The sequence below is a fragment of the Bubalus kerabau genome, chromosome 3 (assembly GCF_029407905.1).
Source record: "Bubalus kerabau isolate K-KA32 ecotype Philippines breed swamp buffalo chromosome 3, PCC_UOA_SB_1v2, whole genome shotgun sequence".
In the NCBI taxonomy this organism is placed as follows: Eukaryota; Metazoa; Chordata; class Mammalia; order Artiodactyla; family Bovidae; genus Bubalus; species Bubalus kerabau.
In genome coordinates, this window is record NC_073626.1 from 37090905 (window position 1) to 37111008 (window position 20104).

The 20104-nt window shown below is 52.1% G+C and overlaps 2 protein-coding genes across 2 annotated transcripts; one reads left to right on the forward strand and one right to left on the reverse strand.

The window, feature by feature from the left end:
• Positions 1-1536: 1536 nt before the first annotated feature.
• On the reverse strand, positions 1537-2378 carry TSPO2 (translocator protein 2). The gene is given in 4 exon segments (XM_055574415.1): positions 1537-1661; positions 1664-1819; positions 1874-1914; positions 2206-2378. Coding segments are annotated over 4 exon segments (495 nt in total).
• Positions 2379-11256: 8878 nt separating this feature from the next.
• Positions 11257-19962, forward strand: UNC5CL (unc-5 family C-terminal like). The gene is made up of 8 exons (XM_055574685.1): positions 11257-11641; positions 12169-12469; positions 13192-13454; positions 14140-14241; positions 14493-14560; positions 15412-15512; positions 15668-15781; positions 17787-19962. The coding sequence occupies exons 1-8, from the start codon at positions 11257-11259 to the stop codon at positions 18007-18009; spliced, it is 1557 nt and encodes a 518-aa protein (XP_055430660.1). The 3' UTR covers positions 18010-19962.
• The last annotated feature ends 142 nt before the right edge of the window (positions 19963-20104 follow it).

Consider the following 20104-nt stretch of genomic DNA (forward strand, 5'->3'; position numbering starts at 1 on the left):
GTGATCTTAGTTCCCTGACCAGGGATTGAACCCATGCCCTCTGCATTGGGAGCATGGAGTCTTAACCACTGGACCACCAGGGAAGTCCCTAGGCATTTTTAATAAGCTTCCAGGTGGCTCTGGAATACCCTCAGTGGTGGTTCTCAGGTGGGCTACACATGAGGAAGTCCTGGCAGTTTTAAAAACACCAGTGCCCAGGCGCATCCCTAGAGAGTCTGGTTGATATTTTTAAAAGCTCCTTACACAAGGCACCTGGGCCTTCCAGCTGGCCTTGTTTAAGATTTAGGGAGGCAGCCCTGGGGCCATCACTTCTTGCCACCATCAGGGCTTTGAGACAACAGGGGAAGAAAGCAAGAGGATGGAAGAGAGGAAAATTTTAAAAAGCCATTAGGAAGGTTTAGAAAGAGAAGTAAGAGACAAGGCTGGACAAAAAAACTCCTCCTCAATTCACTGGTCAGCACTGAGGCTTACATCTTTTTTCAACATGTTTTCTTATTAATAATGATTAATTGATGTAAAAACCTAATAGTATAAGAAGGCAAAAATAAAAAAATCTATAATCTTATCAGATATAATGACTTAAGGTCTTAGTATGACATATATAATGCATAATGTATCGTATAACTGTATTATATATTATATTGTTATTAGTGTAATTAATATAATTAATTAAGATTAATTATAGAAATGGAAAGAATAGTATGACATATATAATGCATAATGTATCATACAGCTATTATATATCATATTATCAGTGTAATTAATATGATTAATTAAAATAAATTAATTATAGAAATTGAAAAAGTGTGGCTACATGTATATGTATAAATGAGTCACTTTGCTGCACACTTAAAACTAATACAATATTGTTAATCAACTATATGCCAATATAAAAAATTAAAATAAATTAAATAAGATTAATATAATATAGAATATATTATTTTATAGGTGGTACATAATATATATTTATATATTATGATACATAATATAAAATAAGCAATAAATATATTGTTTGACAAGATAATTGGTATCCTTTCTTTATTTTTCTGTGGCTTTTCAAAAACTTTGTTTTTCAAGTAATTAAAAATCTAAGTCCCAAATTTTTAGTGAGGCTTGGCAGGGCATTCACACCTTCATTCATGTGCCCGCGTGCGCGCGTGCACACACACACACACACACACACACACACACATACATGTCCATTCCCACCCAGCTGTCCTGAACCTCACACACTTCACATCATACCCAGAAAGTTAGTTAGGATTTTATTCACTGATGCTATCACTACTAAATGAATTCTTATTAGTACAGGATTTATTACTTTACATTAAATATGAACTGTTTCCCCCTCTCCCATGTCTCTGAATCCCAATGGAAAGTGGCACCAGGGCACCCAGGACAGTGGCCACATTGGATCAAGTCACCTTAAGGGACTCGGCAACCTCTGGCCACCACCATCCCCTCCACAGCCCTGCCTGTGGTCTCCTCTGCCCCTAACCCCACCTCCCTCCTCTCCCCTGATCCTGGCCTCAGTCACTACTCTCCCCTTGGGGGCCTGTCCTCGGGACAAAGGCTGCCCCTCCACAAATGATGGGTGATGGAAACGCCCATGGTGAGCCAGGCCAGGTAGGGCAGCAGCAGCAGGGTGGCCAGCTTGTTGATGGGTGCCAGATGAGAGCCGTGCTCATCACCAGCCCAAAGAGCAGCAGCAGGTGCAGCAGGGCCTGGGCGGGGGCAGGGCGGCCAGGCAGGCTGCCCTGGGAATTGCCCTTGACCTTTCTGCAGCACCCTGGAGGCAGCGAGCCAAGTTCTGGGCGCTCTGCGCGCACCACGGAAGCTCAGGGCAGCCCTCCCCACCACTACCTGCCTGCACCTGACGGCCGTGCCTTGCTCCCTGCTTCGGAGGCGGCATACCTGTGGATAGACGGTGGCAGAAATGCTCAGAGGAGGCTGATTCATGGTAAATGGGGCCTTGTGGTTGCCAAAAAAAATCCTTTGTGGGCTGAAACAGGGGGTAAGTGGGTCTAGATATCCTTTGAGGGCAGGGAGGAGGTAAGGGAGGGTGGGCTGGAATCCTAGGCGGGTACAGAGGAGACACCCTGAAAGAGGCAAGATGAGGTCCCATCCCTTTAGAGACCAGCGTGCGGCAGCAATTCAGGGATGGGAGACTTGCTCCCAGCCCAGGCATGAGAAGCGGGTGCTCACCCCATGATGGAGTAGATGGTTGTCCACACCAGCAGCAAGGCTCTGTGAGGTGGGCACCAGGGCAGCTTTCTCAGGCTGTCACACCAGTCAGACATTGAATGATGGATGAGCAGCCAGACAAGGGTGGGCCCCAGGAGGGGCAGGGCCACAAAGATGGCCCCTTGAGGCCACATTCTCCTGGAGGAGGTGCGATCTGGGGAGGCAGAGAATACGCTGATGGTAGCGTTCCCCACATCTGCCTATCTGTCTCCTCCTACCTGACACTCTTCCCCGGCCTGAGCCTCCCATAGGAGGTCTAGTCCTGGACACCCCCTGGGGTCTTCTCCCAGCCCCCTCCTCTGAGCCAACGCTGCCTTCCCCCTTTTCCACGTTCCATGGACTTACTTTCTCCACACCACTCATGTGGCACTCAAGAGTGTCCCGTCTAGGACTGACAACTGCTTCTTAGTGAAGGACTCCTCTCCCCCAGTGTGTGTCTGACTCCTGGATCTCAGGTCCAGGATCGCCCATCTTTTCTGTCTCCCACAATGGATGGCACTTGGCTAGGTACATAGCAGGCCCTCGATGGAGGGCAGTGTCTGAGACCAAACTCAACCAAGCCAACTTGGAAGAACCACGTTTGGAAGACAGGAGACAGAGAACCCTGGGCTTCCTTTCCAGTCCAGAACCAACCAGCGCATCTGCCCCAGGCTTATCTCACTATACCAGACTGGGAAAACCCCAGGGGTCCACTCTGCCGGAGCTCCCACCCAAATTCAGATTCAGCTGAATGACACTATGGATTCCTTTCTCTGAAGTTCTCATCTACCCCGAGGGGCTGGGGGAGGTTCCCCCTCCATCTCGCCACTTCCAGAGGGTCGGGGCCACACAAGGGGCACCCTGACCTCTCAAGGGAACAACTGCTTGGTCTCTGATTAAAACGCTGCCGTGCTCACTTGTATTTTGTTCCGCATCTTCCTTTGCAAGCAGGGTGAGGCACAGACCGTCCTCCAACGGAAGTTATTGTTTAGTTGCTAAGTCGTGCCTTACTCTTGTAAACCCACAGACTGTAGCCCACCAGGCTCCTCTGTCCATGGGATTTCCTAGGCAAGAGTGCCAGAGTGGGTAGCCACGCTCTTCTCCAGGGGATCTTCCCAACCCAGGGTTGGAATCCGAGTCTCCTGCATTGCAGGTGGATTCTTTACCTCTGAGCCACCTGGGTAGTCCCTCCAACCAAGATCCCCCACCCAATATCATGCTTCTTATTTGCCTGTGATATTTCAGCCTCGTCCCCATGATTGACAGAATTTGAAGGGGAAAAAAGGTGATTTTTCTCAGTGTGTGGAGTGACAGTCTACACCATCCTCTCCTGTCAAGGGCCCATGAACATGTCCTGGAGGTTCTGGGGACAGGGCTGACCAGCCTGCTGGCCTGTGCGTCTTTCTATTTATTCTCTGCTTCTCACTGTCTGTTTCTTCACCTTCTGCCTCCTGTCTCTCTATCATTTCCAGTTTTCTATACAGTGTTGGAGGTCTCCCCGCTCCCACCACCCCCAGTGCTTTTTTCCAGTTCTCCTCCAACTGCTGGTGCCTCCTTATTTATTCCCAGGCCTGTGTTTCCCCTTACCTCAGGCAGCACACCTCCCAGACTGAGTGCCAGTGATGTGTGATGTGAGGAAGGCAGAGGAGGGTGGGGACAGGGAGAAGGGTGGAGTGGGGCTCCCAGCTGGACTGCCTTTCTCCAGTGACAAGGGTGATGGCGTTAGCTGGGGAGTCCAGGTTGCTGCCTGCATGGACACTCCTCTCAGCAGAGGGTCCCCTGGTCTACTAGACCCAGTCTCTGGGGGCCCGCCCCCTTGATGGAACTATTGAGGCGTTGGTGCTGTGCAACCCGAACCTCCTGAGACAGCTAAGCCCCAGGCTGCCAGGCTTCTGATGCCTGGCATCGTGGTCTCTGCCTTGCACGAACCAGCTTTGTGTCCGTAGGGGTAGCAGGGACCCTCAGATGTAACTGGGGCTGTCCCCAGTGAAACAAGCCCCAGCTTTGGAAATGACCTCATAAGACGTAACCCCTTGTTATTGACTGCTAGCTCACATGGCCCATTCTGACTTGGAATCGAACTTGACAGATGTTTCACAAGCCCCTGGAATCTCATGACTCAGAGAAAAAGGCAGCCACCTGTGTGTCTCAGAGCTTTGTCCAGCAAAGACCAACCACTCCCCTCTTCATCCCCCAAAGTCCCGAGCACCTCTTTCTTGCTTGTACTTTAGACAGGCGGTCCTCTCCCCAGGTTGGCTACTCTCCACCCTTCCTTTGCCCCATCTCTCCACCCTGGGGACCTGGGCACCCCTGGGAGGTATCTATCCCCTCCTCCCAGGGAAGGCGGCGCAGGGGTGGGGGTTGCAGTTTGGGACAAGAAGCTAGAGAATCATTAGCTAAGATGAAAGTGGCAGCAGTTACTCATTTTCTATGGGCGATGATCAATGTGGGGCTGGGAGAGACCTCCGCTGCAGGAGGCCAGACCATGGCGACAAGTTACCACTTCTGAATAACCATGCCGTGGTGTGCGCTTTATATTTATTAGCTTAATAATGACCATCTTTATCCTTCTCAAGGTAAATATTATCATGTGCTTTTGACGGGCCAGGAAGTGAGGCTCAGAAAGTTTGAACAACTGACCTGTGATTACACAGTCAGCAAGTGGGTCACTGGGTTCAGTGTTGGCAGTCTGGATCCAAAAATGCTTCCTCTTTCCTCTCAGCTGGCCCACTCTTTCACCCAAGTCTTTATTAAACACCTACTTTGGATCGATCGGGCTCTACCTAGAGCTGAAGATATGGAGCAGATGGCTGGAAAAACCTCCCTCTGTGAAGGGAGCTTTCATCCCAGTGGCAGAGTGACAAAGGAAGGACCAGGCTGGCAAACATCCAGAGTGGCAGCAACCCTGTAGGCAGTGGAAAGAGCCCTCGGTAGGGAGCCGATACGGTTGTGCCCCAATGCCACCAGCAACTGTCATATCTGTGCAGGAAGTGGTTAGAAGTAGGTATTGTCTAAGCTCAGCAGTAAAGAATCCACCAGCAAAGCAGATGTGGGTTTGATCCCCGGGTTGGTAAGACCCCCTGGAGAAGGAAATGGCAACCCACTCCAATATTCTTGCCTGGGAAATCCCATGGACAGAGGAGCCTGGTGGGCTACAGGCCATGGGGTCACAAGAGTTGGGCACGACTCAGCAACTAAGACACTACGAAGCTCCCTGGGCAGGCCCACAGTGCCATCACCTGGGGGCTTCTAAGATAGAGAACCCCAGGCCCCACCTTAGACCAATGGGATCAGAACCTGCATTCTAACAAGGTCCCTCAGACAGTTCATGTACACATTACAGTTTGAGAAGCCCTGGTTAGGGTTCCTCCTACCTTGCACTCCTTGCAGCAGCCACTGACCAGCAGAGGGCAGTCTAGAGAAGCCTCACCTGTACCCAGGTTGTCTCCCTCTGTCCCTCCCTTCCAGATCTAGACGGTAAGTTCATGGACTTCTAGGATCCTCCCTCACCTCTTCTGGACTTTGCCAGCATACAGGACAGACTCCCCATTCCTCTTTGGGGCGGCTGGGAGGCAGGACTCTGCCAGGAAGTGGGAAGCGCCAGGCCACTCCTGCCTGAATTCCCCGCCCACCTGCACTTGTGTGCTGGCTTGGTGACTGAGTCTGGCTGACTTCTGTTTCTCAGAGAAGGAACTGCTGTTCCTGGACAAGCCGGCAGCCTCTGGGGTCACCTACACGGTAAGGTGAGCACTCCCTGGGGCAGCTGGGGGTGGGCTGAGCGTTAAGATGGGGCTACCTGGGGCCCTGGGGAGGAGCCAGGCCAGCTCAGGTGAGGCTGGCAGGTGTGGACATCTGGTGCTGGAGGAGGGAGAAGGAAGGGGCTTGGCAGAGGGCCACAGCCCAGTGGGTGTGAGGACCAGGGGAGGCACTTGGTGAATGCAGCCCATGACTTAGTCTGGGACTCACTATCCTGGTACACGTTTTACTTATAATTGGAGATCTTTCAGCAGTAGACCCAATAAGAAGCAGTGATGTGGGAGAAGGGTTGAGAGTTTCCTTAAAGAATATGAGCAGAGCTTTGCAGCAGGAGCCTGGATCCTTGTGCTGGAGGAAGCAACTCCCTAGGGACAGGTGATGGTGCATCCTAAAAGACTCTCATCTTGGGAAAGTGCTACCCAGGATGATCCAGAGTCTGGGGCAGGACATACTGGAGAGCTGGGTACCAAAGGGTCAGCCATGGGGTTGGGAAGGTCCAGTCTGCGGGTACCAGGCTGTTATGCTATATATTCGGGACCCTTTCCCTTCCTGGGGGCAAAGAGAAGGATGGGGTGAGGACCAATGCAGCCTGGAGAGCTGTCTGCCTGGCATAAAGGGGGCTGAGAGGAGGGAGGAGTTACCTGCTCCAGGCCAGGTAATGAACTGGCTCCTGTGAGAGGCCCTCCAGGTTGGCAGGTAGGACAAGGGGACTCTGCTGCACCACCCAATGGAGTGGAGGCGATTTGGACTCTGGTGTTTGGAGGCCCTGGAAAAGCTGTTGCTATAGAAACAGAGTGAGACCCTCCTTTCTTTCCCTACAGCTGGCCCATCTCCTGCTGCTGGTGCCTCGGTGGGCAGGGGGTAGGCGAGAGCATCACTCGCTGCGGCACCAAGGATGTGCCTTTAGTTCCTTATGTTTGTTTTTCCTTCTATTTATTTTCATTTCTTTCTCTTTCAACTTCAACTCATCTAGAAGTGAAAAGGAAGAGACCTCAGGGAAAAAGAAGGGGCAGGGAGAGAAAGGGAGTGTTTCTGGAAGCTCTTGTCATCCTTGCTCATCCTTCCCTTCTGCCTTCAGTTGTAGCTTAATAATCCATCCTCTGCCCTCACTGGGGGAGGAAACTTGGCTTCCTTATCTGGGAAATGAGATAAAAATAACAGCTAGCTCATAAAGCTGCTGTGAGGATCAAATGAGCTGGGCCACGTAGAGCGCTGTAATACCCTGGCTCTGTGGATGTTAGCTATTATTATTACAGTTATAACTCCAATTATCTTTACTGCAGAAGGACTGCAAGGATTGAACGGGACGTAAAGGGAAGCCTGTGGCTCTGATCCCCATCTCTGCCAGATTCAGACATCGCCAGCTCACTTACTCCACTCTGCCAGGGCCCTGCCAGGGCCACCATCTGCAGGTTAGATGTTAAGGCCGAGGGAGCAATGTCATGCCTTCCCTTCTTGTCTGTAATTTCAATGAAGACATGGGGGAAATAGATCCTTCCTCAGGGCTCCATCCAAGGATACAGAGGAGCTTTAGCCCCTGGCCAGGGGGAGCTGGGAAGGGGGCTTAGGTTTCACGGGTCTTGAGAAGGAAGAAAGAAGGTGGGCAAGGGTGGAGCAGGTGCTTGGGAGCACAGCCTCAGGTCGGGGTTAGGGGTGTGAAGTGAAAGTGAAAGTTGCTTAGTCATGTCCAACTCTTTGCGACCCCATGGACTATACAGTCCATGGAATTCTCCAGGCCAGAATACTGGAGTGGGTAGCCTTTCCCTTTTCCAGGGGATCTTCCTAATCCAGAGATTGAACCCAGGTCTCCCACACTGCAGGTGGTTCTTTACCAGTTGAGCCATGAGGTGTGAGTGAGGGAATAATTCACCAGTGCAGATCCTAGTGGATCAACCACAGGGACCCTGGGGACTCAAAAGGAGGATGTGGTGTCTCACAGAACTCAACCTTGGAGTAAATGAATCCCATGATCTCAGAAGCTCCTTGAGAGCCAAGTAAGATGTTATTGTGTCAGGACAATGCCTGGGCCACAGTGGGTGCTCAGAAATTGCTCATTTGAGTGGAAATCCACACGGAGAGCATGTGATCAAGAATTACTCAGTATGGACTTCCCTGGTGGTCCAGCGGTTAAGTCTCCGAGCTTTCAATGCAGGGGACGCGTATTCGATCCCTGGGACAGGGAACTAAGATACCACATGCTATGCGGAATGGCCAAGAAAAAATTAAAAATAAACAGTTACTTAGTATGGTGGGAGGATGGTGGTCAGGGAGGGTGAAACAGTCAAGGGCTGGTTAGTGGGGGCTGGCAGGGAGCACTATTAAGCAAGAGTGGTCCAGGTGAGAGAAGGAACAGAGGGGGACAGCGTGAAGCAGAGGATAGCAGGAACAAAGGCCGAAGCTTAGACTTCACCAGGTGTGCAGAGCCCAGTCTTGCTGAGGGTGGAAATTAAGGGAGGAAGAGGATAAGTCGGAGGAGAAGACCTGGGGAAGAGCTGGCATCTTTTTAAAAAATTATTTGTTTATTTATTTGGCTGCATCAGGTCTTAGCTACAGCATGTGGCCTCTGTAGTTGGGGCGCTCATGCTCTCCAGTTGGGGCACGCAGGCCTAGTGGGCTCAGTGGCATGTGGGATTTTAGTTTTCCCAACCAGGGATCGAACCCAAGCCCCTGCAGTGCAAGGCAGATTCTTAACCACTGGACCACCAGGGAAGTCCCAAGAGCTGGCATCTTTAGGGGGACGCTGCTAGACAGAGCAGGCCCCCATCTGACCCTGGGAACCTGGTGGACCTCACCTGGAGACCCTCACTTTGGGTTTTCTTTCTCTTTCTGCTTCCACTTTTCACTTCTGTTACTCTTGTAGAATATATATATATATATATATATATATATATATATATATATATATAAAATATATCCCTGTGAGTTACCCTCTGACCTTTCTAGCAGAAGGAGGGGCATAAATAAAACACACATATTTGGACAGGGTTTATCATCTACAAGTGATTTTCACATGATCTCATGCCATCCTCATCATCAGTCTGAGAGGCTATTTTTTTTTTCACTTTTAATAGTTTTTAAAAAGAATTACAAGATTAATAGAAAGACATGCTTGAATGTGAAAAATTCAAAGCCTACAGAAAAAAGGGTTTAAGAAAATAGAAAGTCCTCTTTCACACCTTCCAGCTCCCCCAATTTCTCATCTCTTTCAGTAATAACCAATAGGAATAGTTAGGAATGTGTCCTCCCAGACTTGCATGTCCCAGGCAGGAATCACTAGAACATGTTGCTGCTGAGTCCTTGAAGTGACAGAATATCAGTTGCAATGTGCTGTGAGTGTAAAATACACACGGACTTCAAAGACTTGTAATGAAAAAAGAATGTAAAATATTGCAATAAATTTACACTGATTACCTGTCAACATGATATTATTTTGAATATATTGAGTTACATAAAATATATTAAAAATTAATTTCTCCTGGCTCTTTTTACTTTTCTTAATGTAGACTCTAGAAAATGTAAAAGCACATCTGTGGCTCACATTATATTTTTTATTACACAGTTCTGCTCCAGACCTTTCTCTATCACTTATATGCATGCGTACATGCTGTTAAGTCACTTCAGTTGTGTCGGACTCTGTGCAACCCTATGGCCTGTAGCCTGCTACACTCTTCTGTCCATGGGATTCTTCAGGCAAGAACACTGGAGTGGGTTTCCATGCCCTCTTCCAGGGGATCTTCCCAACCCAGGGATCGAACTTGTGTCTCTTACGTCTCTTGCATTGGCAGGCAGGTTCTTTACCACCTGGGAAGCCCATCACTTACATACGCTGCTGCTGCTGCTAAGTCGCTTCAGTCATGTCCGACTCTGTGCGACCCCATAGACGGCAGCCCACCAGGCTCCCCCGTCCCTGGGATTCTCCAGGCAAGAACACTGGAGTGGGTTGCCATTTCCTTCTCCAATGCATGAAAGTGAAAAGTGAAAGTGACGTCGCTCAGTCGTGTTCGACTCTTAGCGACCCCATGGACTGCAGCCCACCAGGCTTCTCCGTCCATGGGATTTTCCAGGCAAGAGTACCGGAGTGGGGTGCCATTGCCTTCTCCTCACTTACATATACACACTCATAAATATATACCTACACTTCATCTAGTTTTGCTATCTACATTAATGAGATCAGAGGATGTCTAGCCCTTTGTGACTTCATTTTCTATTAAAAAAATCCTTTTTGCTTATATATGTCTTTTTTGACACACTGCTCTATTTATTTTTTATTTATTCATTTATTTATTTTTGGATGTGCTGCTTCTTCGTTGCTGTGCTTGGGCTTTCGCTAGTTGTGGATCCCGGGAGATACTCCAGCTGCTGTGCACAGGCTTCTCACTGCAGTGGCTTCTCTGGTTTCTGAGCACAGGCTCTAGGTGCACGGGCTTCAGTAGTTTTGGTACAAGGGCTCATTCGTTGCAGCTGAGGGCTCTAGAGCTTGAGCTCAGGATCTTCTTGGATCAGGGATCGAACCCATGTCCCCTGCATTGGCAGGCAGATTCTTACCCACTGTGCCACCAGCAAAGTCCTTGTTTTTCTATTCTAAGACTTTCCTCTGTTGTCCCATGGGCTTCCCTGGTGGCTCAGAGGGTAAAGCGTCTGCCTGCAATGCAGGATACCTGGGTTTGATCCCTGAGTCAGGAAGATCCCCTGGAGAAGGAAATTGCAACCCACTCCAGTACTCTTGCCTGGAAAATCCCATGGATGGAGGAGCCTGGTAGACTACAGTCCATGCGATCGCAAAGAGTCGGACACGACTGAGCGACTTCCCTTTCTTTCTTTCACTTTCTGTCGGCCCATGGAGATCAGGGGCTCTATTTAGACAGAGGTAGAAACTGAGGTACATTAAACAATAGGACAAGCTCACTTAGGCAGTGACCAAGGTGGCATGTGAACTCACAACTCCTAACTCCAAACCCAAGGTCTTTCTGTCTAGTGAGAGGTGAAATTAATTAGGTCATGGGGAGTCACGGCAGGTTCTTGAGGGAGAGAGAGAGGGAAAGAGAGAGACAGAGGGAGGGAGGGAGAGATAGGTGAAGTTCTGTTAAGGAAACTGATCTGACCGGGGTGCATGGGGTATGCTGGGATGAAGACAGTTTCCTCCCTCCTCACTGCAGACACTTAGAAGCCAGGTCTTAGCCTCCAACGGCTCACCTGACATTGACTCTCTCCCCCAGGCCCGTGGCCTCGGCTGGCACACGGGTGCAGGGCAACCGGCAGCATCAAGCGACCAGGCGGATGTGCTCCTATGAGAGTTCCTTCCAGCTCGCCCAGTTCCTACTGCTGGTGGGGGTTCCGGTGGCGAGCGCCGTGCTCCTGGTCCAGTGCCTTCGATGGCGCTGTCCTCGCCGGCTGCTGGGTTCCTGCTGGAAGCTGGAGAGCCAAGAGGAGCCAGCGCCCCCTCCCATTCCCCTACCGGAAGATGAGTCCTCCAGGGCAGGCCTGCCAGCCACGCTGCAGGAGGTGGCCACCTTCTATCAGGAACTGCACACACCCACCCAAGGCCAGACCATCATCCGGCAGCTGATGCACAAACTGTTGGTGTTTTCCGCTCGAGAGGTGGACCACCACGGTGGCTGCCTGATGCTCCAGGATATGGGCATTTCCCTGCTCATCCCGCCAGGTAACAGCACCCAGCTCCCTTCTCAGCCTACAGCTGTTCACATTACGTATTAGACAGGGGCGCCAACCCCGAGAGAGCACCATTCAGGGACACCTTCATAATTTTGAAAATTGTATGTTTCGTGTACGTCTTTCTTGATTCCAAAGATGGATATACTACACATTTTTATGACAGTTTCGTGGCAGGTGGAGGCAAAGGGCCTTGTTCTAATTAACAGTCTGTTACGACAGTTCTCCCCAAAAGGGAAGTAAAGTGTCTGGAGGAAGAGCCTCCAGACACTTGCAAATTCACACAAGGGCCTGAGTGAGCTCGCAGCATCCCTCGGAGGAGGGGGACGACTTGCTCGTGGTTCCATCCCAAGTCAGTCACCACCCTCTTGTTCTCCACACTGTCCCCCGCCCCATGTGCCTTGTGGCGTCCCTTCTCTGGGGCTCCCAGCCCGCCTCCTCTCCTGCTCTGGCTGGGGCTCCTCTGCGGCAGGGGTGTGCCTGCCCGCCAGGCCCCCCTCAGCTCTCTGTCCTCCCCAGGTGCTGTGTCCGTGGGCCGCCAGGAGCGGGTGTCGCTGACCTTGGTGTGGGACCTGACAGATGCCCCCTCGCTGTCCCGGGCTCAGGGGCTGGTGAGCCCCGTGGTGGCGTGCGGCCCCCACGGGGCCTCCTTCCTGAAGCCCTGCACCCTCACCTTCAAGCACTGTGCCCAGCAGCCCAGCCAGGCCCGTGTCTACAGCAGCAACACCGCCCTGCTGGATGCCAAGGCCTGGAAGCCGCTGGGGCGGCCGGGGGACCACACCTCCCGGGATGAATGTCGCATCCACCTCTCCCACTTCAGGTGGGCGCCCGCCCGTGGGCCTGGACTTTCCGCCCCCTGTCTCTACCTGCCTCGTCCTCACCTCTCTGCGGGGACTGCCTCTTATTCTGTCCAAGCTGGCCTGCAAAGCCCGTATCCCCCATCCTTCCCCACTCCCTCTGTCCCAGTGCCTATGGCTGCTTATCTTGCTCCCACCCCATCCAGGACTGTGCATCCCCCATGGTCCCTCTGTCTGTCTAGAAAGGTCTGGCTCAGCCCTGGTCGTCTGTCTAGAGGGGCCTGTCCCGTATCCACCTCTGTCTCTAATATTGTCTGTCCCTTCCCTGTGCCCTGGCTCAGGACTGTCTCCCCGCTGTCTAGGGCACGTTGCCCCCTCCAGTTCTCTAAGACTCCACCCCATGTCATGTCTGTCCTTAGCTCTGTCCTTCTAGGATCTTAGATCCTCTGCCTCCCAGTCTCCTTGCCACCCATGACCAGAGCAGGGCCATGCATGGTGGCCCGAAGCTCAGCTTTCACCTTTCCTACACTGACACAGTGACAGTCACTGACATGACTCACATTCCGTCCCTCTAGCCAACCCCTCCACCCTAGTTCTTCCCTACATGGCCTGGAATGTTCTCCTTTCCTCTCCGGAGGCCCCCACAGAGGCCCCTGGTGTGGTGGGAGCCGGGTGGCAGATGGGCTGGTGTCCTGGCCTCCCCAGTCCCATTGCACATGGTCCCTGCCACCGTCTCTCTCTGCAGCCTCTACACCTGTGTGCTGGAGGCGCCGGTAGGCCGGGAAGCCCGAAAGTGGCTGCAGCTGGCCCTGTTCTGCTCGCCGCTGGCCCCGGGGCAGTCCCACCTGCAGCTGCGTGTCTACTTCCTCAACAACACGCCCTGTGCCCTGCAGTGGGCCGTGACCAACGAGCAGCCGCACGGTGGACGCCTGCGCGGGCCCTGCCAGCTCTTTGACTTCACCGGGGCCCGAGGGGACCAGTGCCTGAAACTCAAATACATCTCAGAGGGTGAGGGACGCCGGGCCGGGGGACAGGGCATCCGGGAGCCCCATGGAGGGAGGGGTCTGGGCCTTCTCTGAGGTGGAAATCTGGGTGCCTCAAGTTTCTTTTTGAGACTTCTGGGCATGCAGCAGCCTTGGGGGGCCGGAGTGGGGTTTGCTTCTGGCTCCTCCTGCTGCCTCCTGGAGCCCCAGGCTTTGCTCAATACCTCCCTCTGTGGCACTCAGCCCTGGTCCCTCCGCAGGAGGGCAGATGATGCTGGTGGGCAGCGGGAAGAGATGTGTTGCCTCCACAGGGGCAGGGAGGGAGGAGGAGGCTTCTATGGTCGTGCCTGGTTGAAGCCCAGGTCAGAGGAGGAGGCCCAGTCTTTTCCGCCCTCGTTCCTTTGTGTGTTGGCTGCAGGAATTGTCCATGGGGCCAAGGGTGTGGTAGTGTGGGTGTGGACAGGGTGCGCAATGGTGCTGCTTCTAAAGGATGGGAGGGTGTGGGTTGGATGGGAAGGTGGAACGGTGGAGGGGTGGGTCTGTGTGCTGGTAGAAGGAAGACCACTCACAGGTCCCCGCCCAGGCCCTGGGACCTGCCACTGACTGAGCCACCCTCCAGCCTTTGCTCCTGCCCTGCCCCTCCCCTCGGCTCCTGCCCTTACCTCCCCTTAAACGAAGGTCACCCTTCTGAGACCCTTTCCTCTCTGCAGGTTGGGAGAACGTGGACGACAGCAGCTGTCAGCTCGTGCCGCATCTGCACATCTGGCACGGGAAGTGCCCCTTCCGCTCCTTCTGCTTCCGCAGAAAAGCAGGTAGCCCGGGAGCCCCGTGTCCCCGTCCTCCCCTCCCCTCTCCCCTCCTGGTCACCCTGGAGCCCTGCAGCGCCTCATTCGGCCACGCGTGCAGAGATAGGGCCACAGCAGATCTTTGCAGAGAGAAAGATGGGGTGGCTGGCACAGCTGCTTCCGAGCTCCAAAGTCTTGCTGTGGAAGTCTATTTTGCTCTCCTGCTCTCCTCTTCTGGGCCTGTCCCTCCCTCACCTGCTACGTCTCCTTTTTTGTAGCCAAAGACAACGAGGACTGCTCTGCGCTGACCAATGAGATCATCGTCACGATGCACACCTTCCAGGATGTGAGTTGGAGCGGAGGGACTGAGGAAGGGCAGGGCTGGGGGAGTGGCGGACGAGGTAGGCCAGGGTCTGGTGTGCAGCAAGTATGGCTGTGATCACACAGTCAAGAGGTAAAGAGGGCATTCTTCCAGGGGCAGAGACTGTCTGGCCTCCAAGTGACGCTCCATCTTTGACTCTCCTGTCCATCCATGGGTGAATCCAGCCAGAGGGTAAAAGAACCAGACCCTACATGAACCCTGTAGGGGTTTCTTCCAACCTGGAGGAACTTGGGCATCAAAGAGAAGTGCTTTCTTTCTGGACAGATTGTCTGCATCTGGGAGACAGTGCTGTGTATCTTCAGGTGGAGACTGACCCAGGAGAAAGAGGGGCTTGAGTAGGTGGGATGAAAATTAGAGATCCTGCCCTCCTGCGGGAAGACACGAAGAAATCAGGGGACTGTTTGGGGAACCATGTGGCATCTTATTGGAGACTAGGCAGATACCCCTCAAGGTATCCTTCGGGAAGGAGGAACCAAGGAGAAGAGCAATGGAGGAAGGGGGCACATATGCCTGAGTTCAGCATTTCTATTATTAGATGACCTCCCCTGCCCTTGACCCCACTCAGCACTTCTCCTGGTGCCCTAGGATGTACCTTGTTTGGTGTTCATGTCCCAGGTCCCAAAGAGCTCAGTCAGCAAACTCAAGGCCGAAGGCTCTGGGGTTGGGGAAGCAGAGGGTAGAGGGTATTGGTTAGGGTGGGGTTGTGTCTCCTGGCTGAAGCAGAGATAGGAGGAATGGAGGTGGGTGCCCTGGCTTTTTGCTCAAGGGACGTCTCATGATCCCTAAGTGTGTTCCCTGCCCCTCTGTTGGCTCAGGGCTTGGAGACCAAGTACATGGAAATCCTCAGGTTCCAGGCATCGGAGGAGGAATCCTGGACAGCCCCACCCCCAGTCACCCAGCCACCCCCCTGCAATAGGTGAGGTGGGGATTGCTTGGGCTGCTGTAGGGGGTGGGGGATGTTTGGGATTGCTGTCCCTGGGCTTGCAGGGTGAGCATGGCATTGAGGTGTCTGTGGAGCCAGGCTGGGCCTTTTGATTCTCCCCTTCAAGGACACCCTTTCCTCTACCTCAGGCTGCCCCCAGAGCTCTTTGAGCAGCTGCAGATGTTATTGGAGCCAAACAGTATCACTGGCAATGACTGGCGGCGACTGGCCTCCCACCTGGGGCTCTGCGGTATGAAAATCCGGTAAGAGGGACAAGGTCTGCACGTGGGAGCGGAGGGTGGACTGGTGGGGGTTCTCAGGACCCCTTGGAGACTGGACCACTCACATGAGAGTGACTTAAAAGTCAGAGAATGGCTACTCCCCACCCTACTTCCCAGAAGAGAATTGATTTCATTGGCAATGATCTCATTGGTTTGGGTCCAGCAGTCCTTGTTGTCATGGCTTCAAAGAGAAGGGGACATGACAGGTGAGAGAGGAAAAAGCCAGGGGAGAGGACCAGGGGAAGTCAAAGGGACTCCATAGGAAGGTTCTGGACATCTTTCTGTTTATCACTGTATTCTTGGTACCCTGAGCGATGCCTGGTTCATGGCCAGTGTCCAGTACATAAATATTGGCTCAGTAAATATTTAACAATGAATCAGTTCACATGTAAGTCACTGGTACATACTGAGTGCTTGACATGCTGTGCCCTGCGGGGCAGAATGGAAGACTACAGGATGATGTGTGTAAAGCCTGTAGCTGAGTGCATGGCACACGTTAATTCAATAAACATTGGCAAAACAGGCAGTGCAGCTATGGTCTCTGTGAAGAGAGATGAGTAGACCAATTCTGAGCTGAGCTCCAGCACTCAGACGATGAAAACAGTGATCAAAGACCGCACCCAGGAGATGGGATGAGAGCTGGGTCCTTAAAACAAGGTAGAATTAAAAATCACCCACTTAAAAGACTTCCCTGGTGGTTCAGTGGTTAAGACTCTGCTTCCACTTCAGGGGGTGTGGGTTCAACCCCTAGCTAGGGAATTAAGATTCTGCATGCCATAGGGTGTGGCATAAATAAATAAATAAAAATTCTCCCTCAAAAGCAAAAAAATAAAACCACTCTTTTACTAAACATTTATCAAGTACCTACTAAGTCCTGGAAAAACTATACTAAGCATTGGGATACAGAATGAATAAAATATGGTCCCAACACCAGGGAGGTCACTCTGTACTAAGGGATACAGAGAGCTTAAAAAAAATAAAGGTATGTGTTCCTCTGACATTATTTTTATGTACCCAATATTGTGAGGCAAGTTGAAAACAGGTATGAAATGGCTAAAGCGAGAATAATGAAGACTTAGGTCAATTACAGTTGACCTGCACAATGTAGAGGTTAGAGGGGTGACCCTCCATGCAGCTGAAATCCTAGTATAACTTACAGCTGCCCTCCACGTCCACAGATCAGCCTCCACAGATTCAACCAGGGACCATGTAGTACTGTAATATTTACTGTTGGAAAAAATCTGCATGTAAGTGGACTCACACAGCTCAAAGCGGTGATGTTCGAGAGTCAACTAAATATCTCAATTACATAAAAAAGAATAATAAAGCCTAATGGGAGTCTGGACTAAGGGGTGCAGAATGGTCTCCTCCATCTGAGGTGGGAACAAGGGCTTCAGGTGGTAGGGAAGTAGGGGACCAACTTGGGGAGGGGGGCAGAGAGTCAACTGCAGGTCTGGTATGCTTAAGGTGGGAAGGAAGGTTCAGGATGGGAGCTGGGAGAAAGGGTCAGAAAAACAGGGCAAGGCCAAATGGTGGGTGGGCAGGGAAGTCAGGAGAGTGGGCTTGGTTAGCCGGTGAAAGAGACTCTGGAGGGGTTTTGAGCAGGGGAGGGCCATGGGTAGGAAGAACTATTTGCCTGGTGGTGGGCAGGATGTGGCCTGGGAGACAGGGAGGGTGGGGAGTGTTCGTGGTGTGGATAGGGCGCAGAGAAGGCAAACACAGAACATTGCAGCTGGATATTCTCAGAGGTCTTCTCAGCCAAGCCCTGGGGTGAGAAAAGAGGAGACTGAAGCCTAGAGAGGAGCAGACTTTGAGCCAGTGCGATCTCAGATGTGACCCGGGCAATCTCTGATTTCAAAGTCCTGGGTCCTCCCACCATCTAGAGTGCCCTGAAAGAAGGCATGATGAGGGCCAGAGCTGGGGGGAGGTGGGTGGTGGATCTCGACGCAGGGCCCCCGCCCTCCACTCACGCCCCCTTCCCGGCCAGGTTCATGTCCTGTCAGCGGAGCCCCGCGGCAGCCATCCTGGAGCTATTTGAGGAGCAGAATGGCAGCCTCCAGGAGCTGCACTACCTCATGACCCTCATGGAGCGGCTGGACTGCGCCTCCGTTATCCAGAACTACCTGAATGGGACGCAAAGCTGCAGCCCACCCCGGCTGCGCGCTGGCGCCCAGGAGAACCAGGGCCTGGAGCTGGACGAGAAGCTCTGAGCGCCCCGCTACGGCGCAGGGTGCGGCTCTGTCCCCCGGGAGGCCGTGGATGATGTGCCCCGACACCCAGGAAGAAAAACAGCTGCTCTTCCTGGCTGGACCCACCGACCTCATCAGGACCCCCGGTGGTTCCCCCGGGGTCACAGCGAGCCCGGACGCCACCGTGAGCCCGCGCCTTTTGGGACCGCCCTTCCGGCCCGCTTCGTCCTGTGTGCAGAGCCCTTCCTGGCCGGCAGGGGGCGCAGGAGCCCAGGAGATGGCCCCAGCTTGGCCGGCCTCAGGGAAGCTGTTTAATAGACCAGTGTGCTGTTAAGACTGCCCTGTTGGCACTCCTTGGGGACTGGTTAGTCCGCAGAGTATTCGCCGAGCACTTACGTGATACTCAGCATTGGACTGGGTATCATGGGAACTCCTGGAATAAATGAGGTCGGGTTTGGACCCTTGCAAAACCCTTCTGGGAAAGATTGAAGACCAGGAGAAGGGGACGACAGAGGATGAGATAGTTGGATGGCATCACCCACTCAATGGACATGAGTTTGGGTAAACTCCGGGAGCTGGTGATGGACAGGGAAGCCTGGCATATTACAGTCCATGAGGTCGCAAAGAGTCGGACACGACTGAGCAGCTGAACTGAACTGAATTGAAACCCCTCTTGGGGGAACCAAGATGCCCTTGTAGGAGCTGAGGGCAAACTCCCAGCACTTGCCCTTTGGTTAGGGATATGAATGTCATATGAACTGTACCAGCATAAGGAGTTGGGGAGGGAGGGGGCCAGTATGGGCTGGAGCAGTGAGAAAGCCTTGTGGAGGATGTTGCAGAGATGGTTTGCAGAGTGGCTCAGAGACCTTCAGGTGGAGAAAGGCAGGGATGTGACTGGACTTACAGTAGGAGCCTAGCCTAATGCACGTGGGGTGCTGAGGCATCAAGGAGCCCAGCCCGGCGAGTGTGAGGCAAGGGCAGGACCAGAGTTCAAGGCCACATCTAGAGATGGGCAGTCACAGCAGCTGATCCACCTGTCTCCCCTGACTTCCTTTGTCTCTACCCTCTCATTCTTGCCTTGTCTTCCTCTCTCTCTGCCATTATCTCTGCCATGAAACATTAAAGCTGGAAAGAAACTTTCAAGATTATTATTGTTGCCCAACCTTTTAATCTCTTGATCTCGAACGGTGTGCATTTTGAGTCTCTCTGGCCTCATTTTGCTGTTGCTGCCCCCTGCAGTGGCGCCATCCCTGAATCTCTTGGTCGCTGCCTGTGGAGCATCTTTTTGTTTCTGCCTAGTTACTGCGCTTGCCCTTGTGTGTTTCTTTTTCTCTCTGAAACCCTCAGTCATTCCTCTCAGGCAAGTGTCTCGAGACCATGGCTAAGTATCAAGGCTACTGAAAGACACCAGACTGCCCTAGGAATGGATGGGTGGGGGTTTTATCTTGTGAAAGAAGAAAGTGTTAGTCACTCGTTTGTGTCTGGCTCTCTGAAACCCTATGGACTGTAGCCCACCAGGCTCCTCTGTCCATGGAACGCTCCACGCCAGAATACTGGAGTGGGTTGCCAGTCTCTTCTCCAGGGGATCTTCTGGACGCAGGGATCAAACCCAGGTCTTCCACATTGCAGTTGGATTCGTCACTGTCTGAGCCACCAGGGAAGTCCTTTATTGTGTGAGTCAGGATCCAGTTTAGGGTCAGGAGAGAGAGGATAGGGATTAAAGAACATCCCATTTAGTAAACTATTTATTCAGCACCTACTGTGTGTAAGACACTGTATAGAAAATAAATCAGTAGGCTGGGTCCTGAAAGGAGAACAAAGGATTTGACTCTATTCAAGCAATTCTTTGGTTGGCAAATAGGTGCTGTTAAATTTTTCAAAAGCAGGCAAATGATCTCTCTGGCAACATTAACAATTTGCTTCTGTATTTAATTAAAAAATATTACAGCTTTTTCTATGATGAACAATATTGTATAATAAAATATGAAAATTGCCTTTCTTTGTTACTAACTGTATTTTGCTTAGATTGGTAAATTCAGATGTGGATAGAAATGATTTTACATGGTAAAGCTGTACCAATGGGAGAAGACTGGAGAGAAGTGTTTTGTAGATTGTA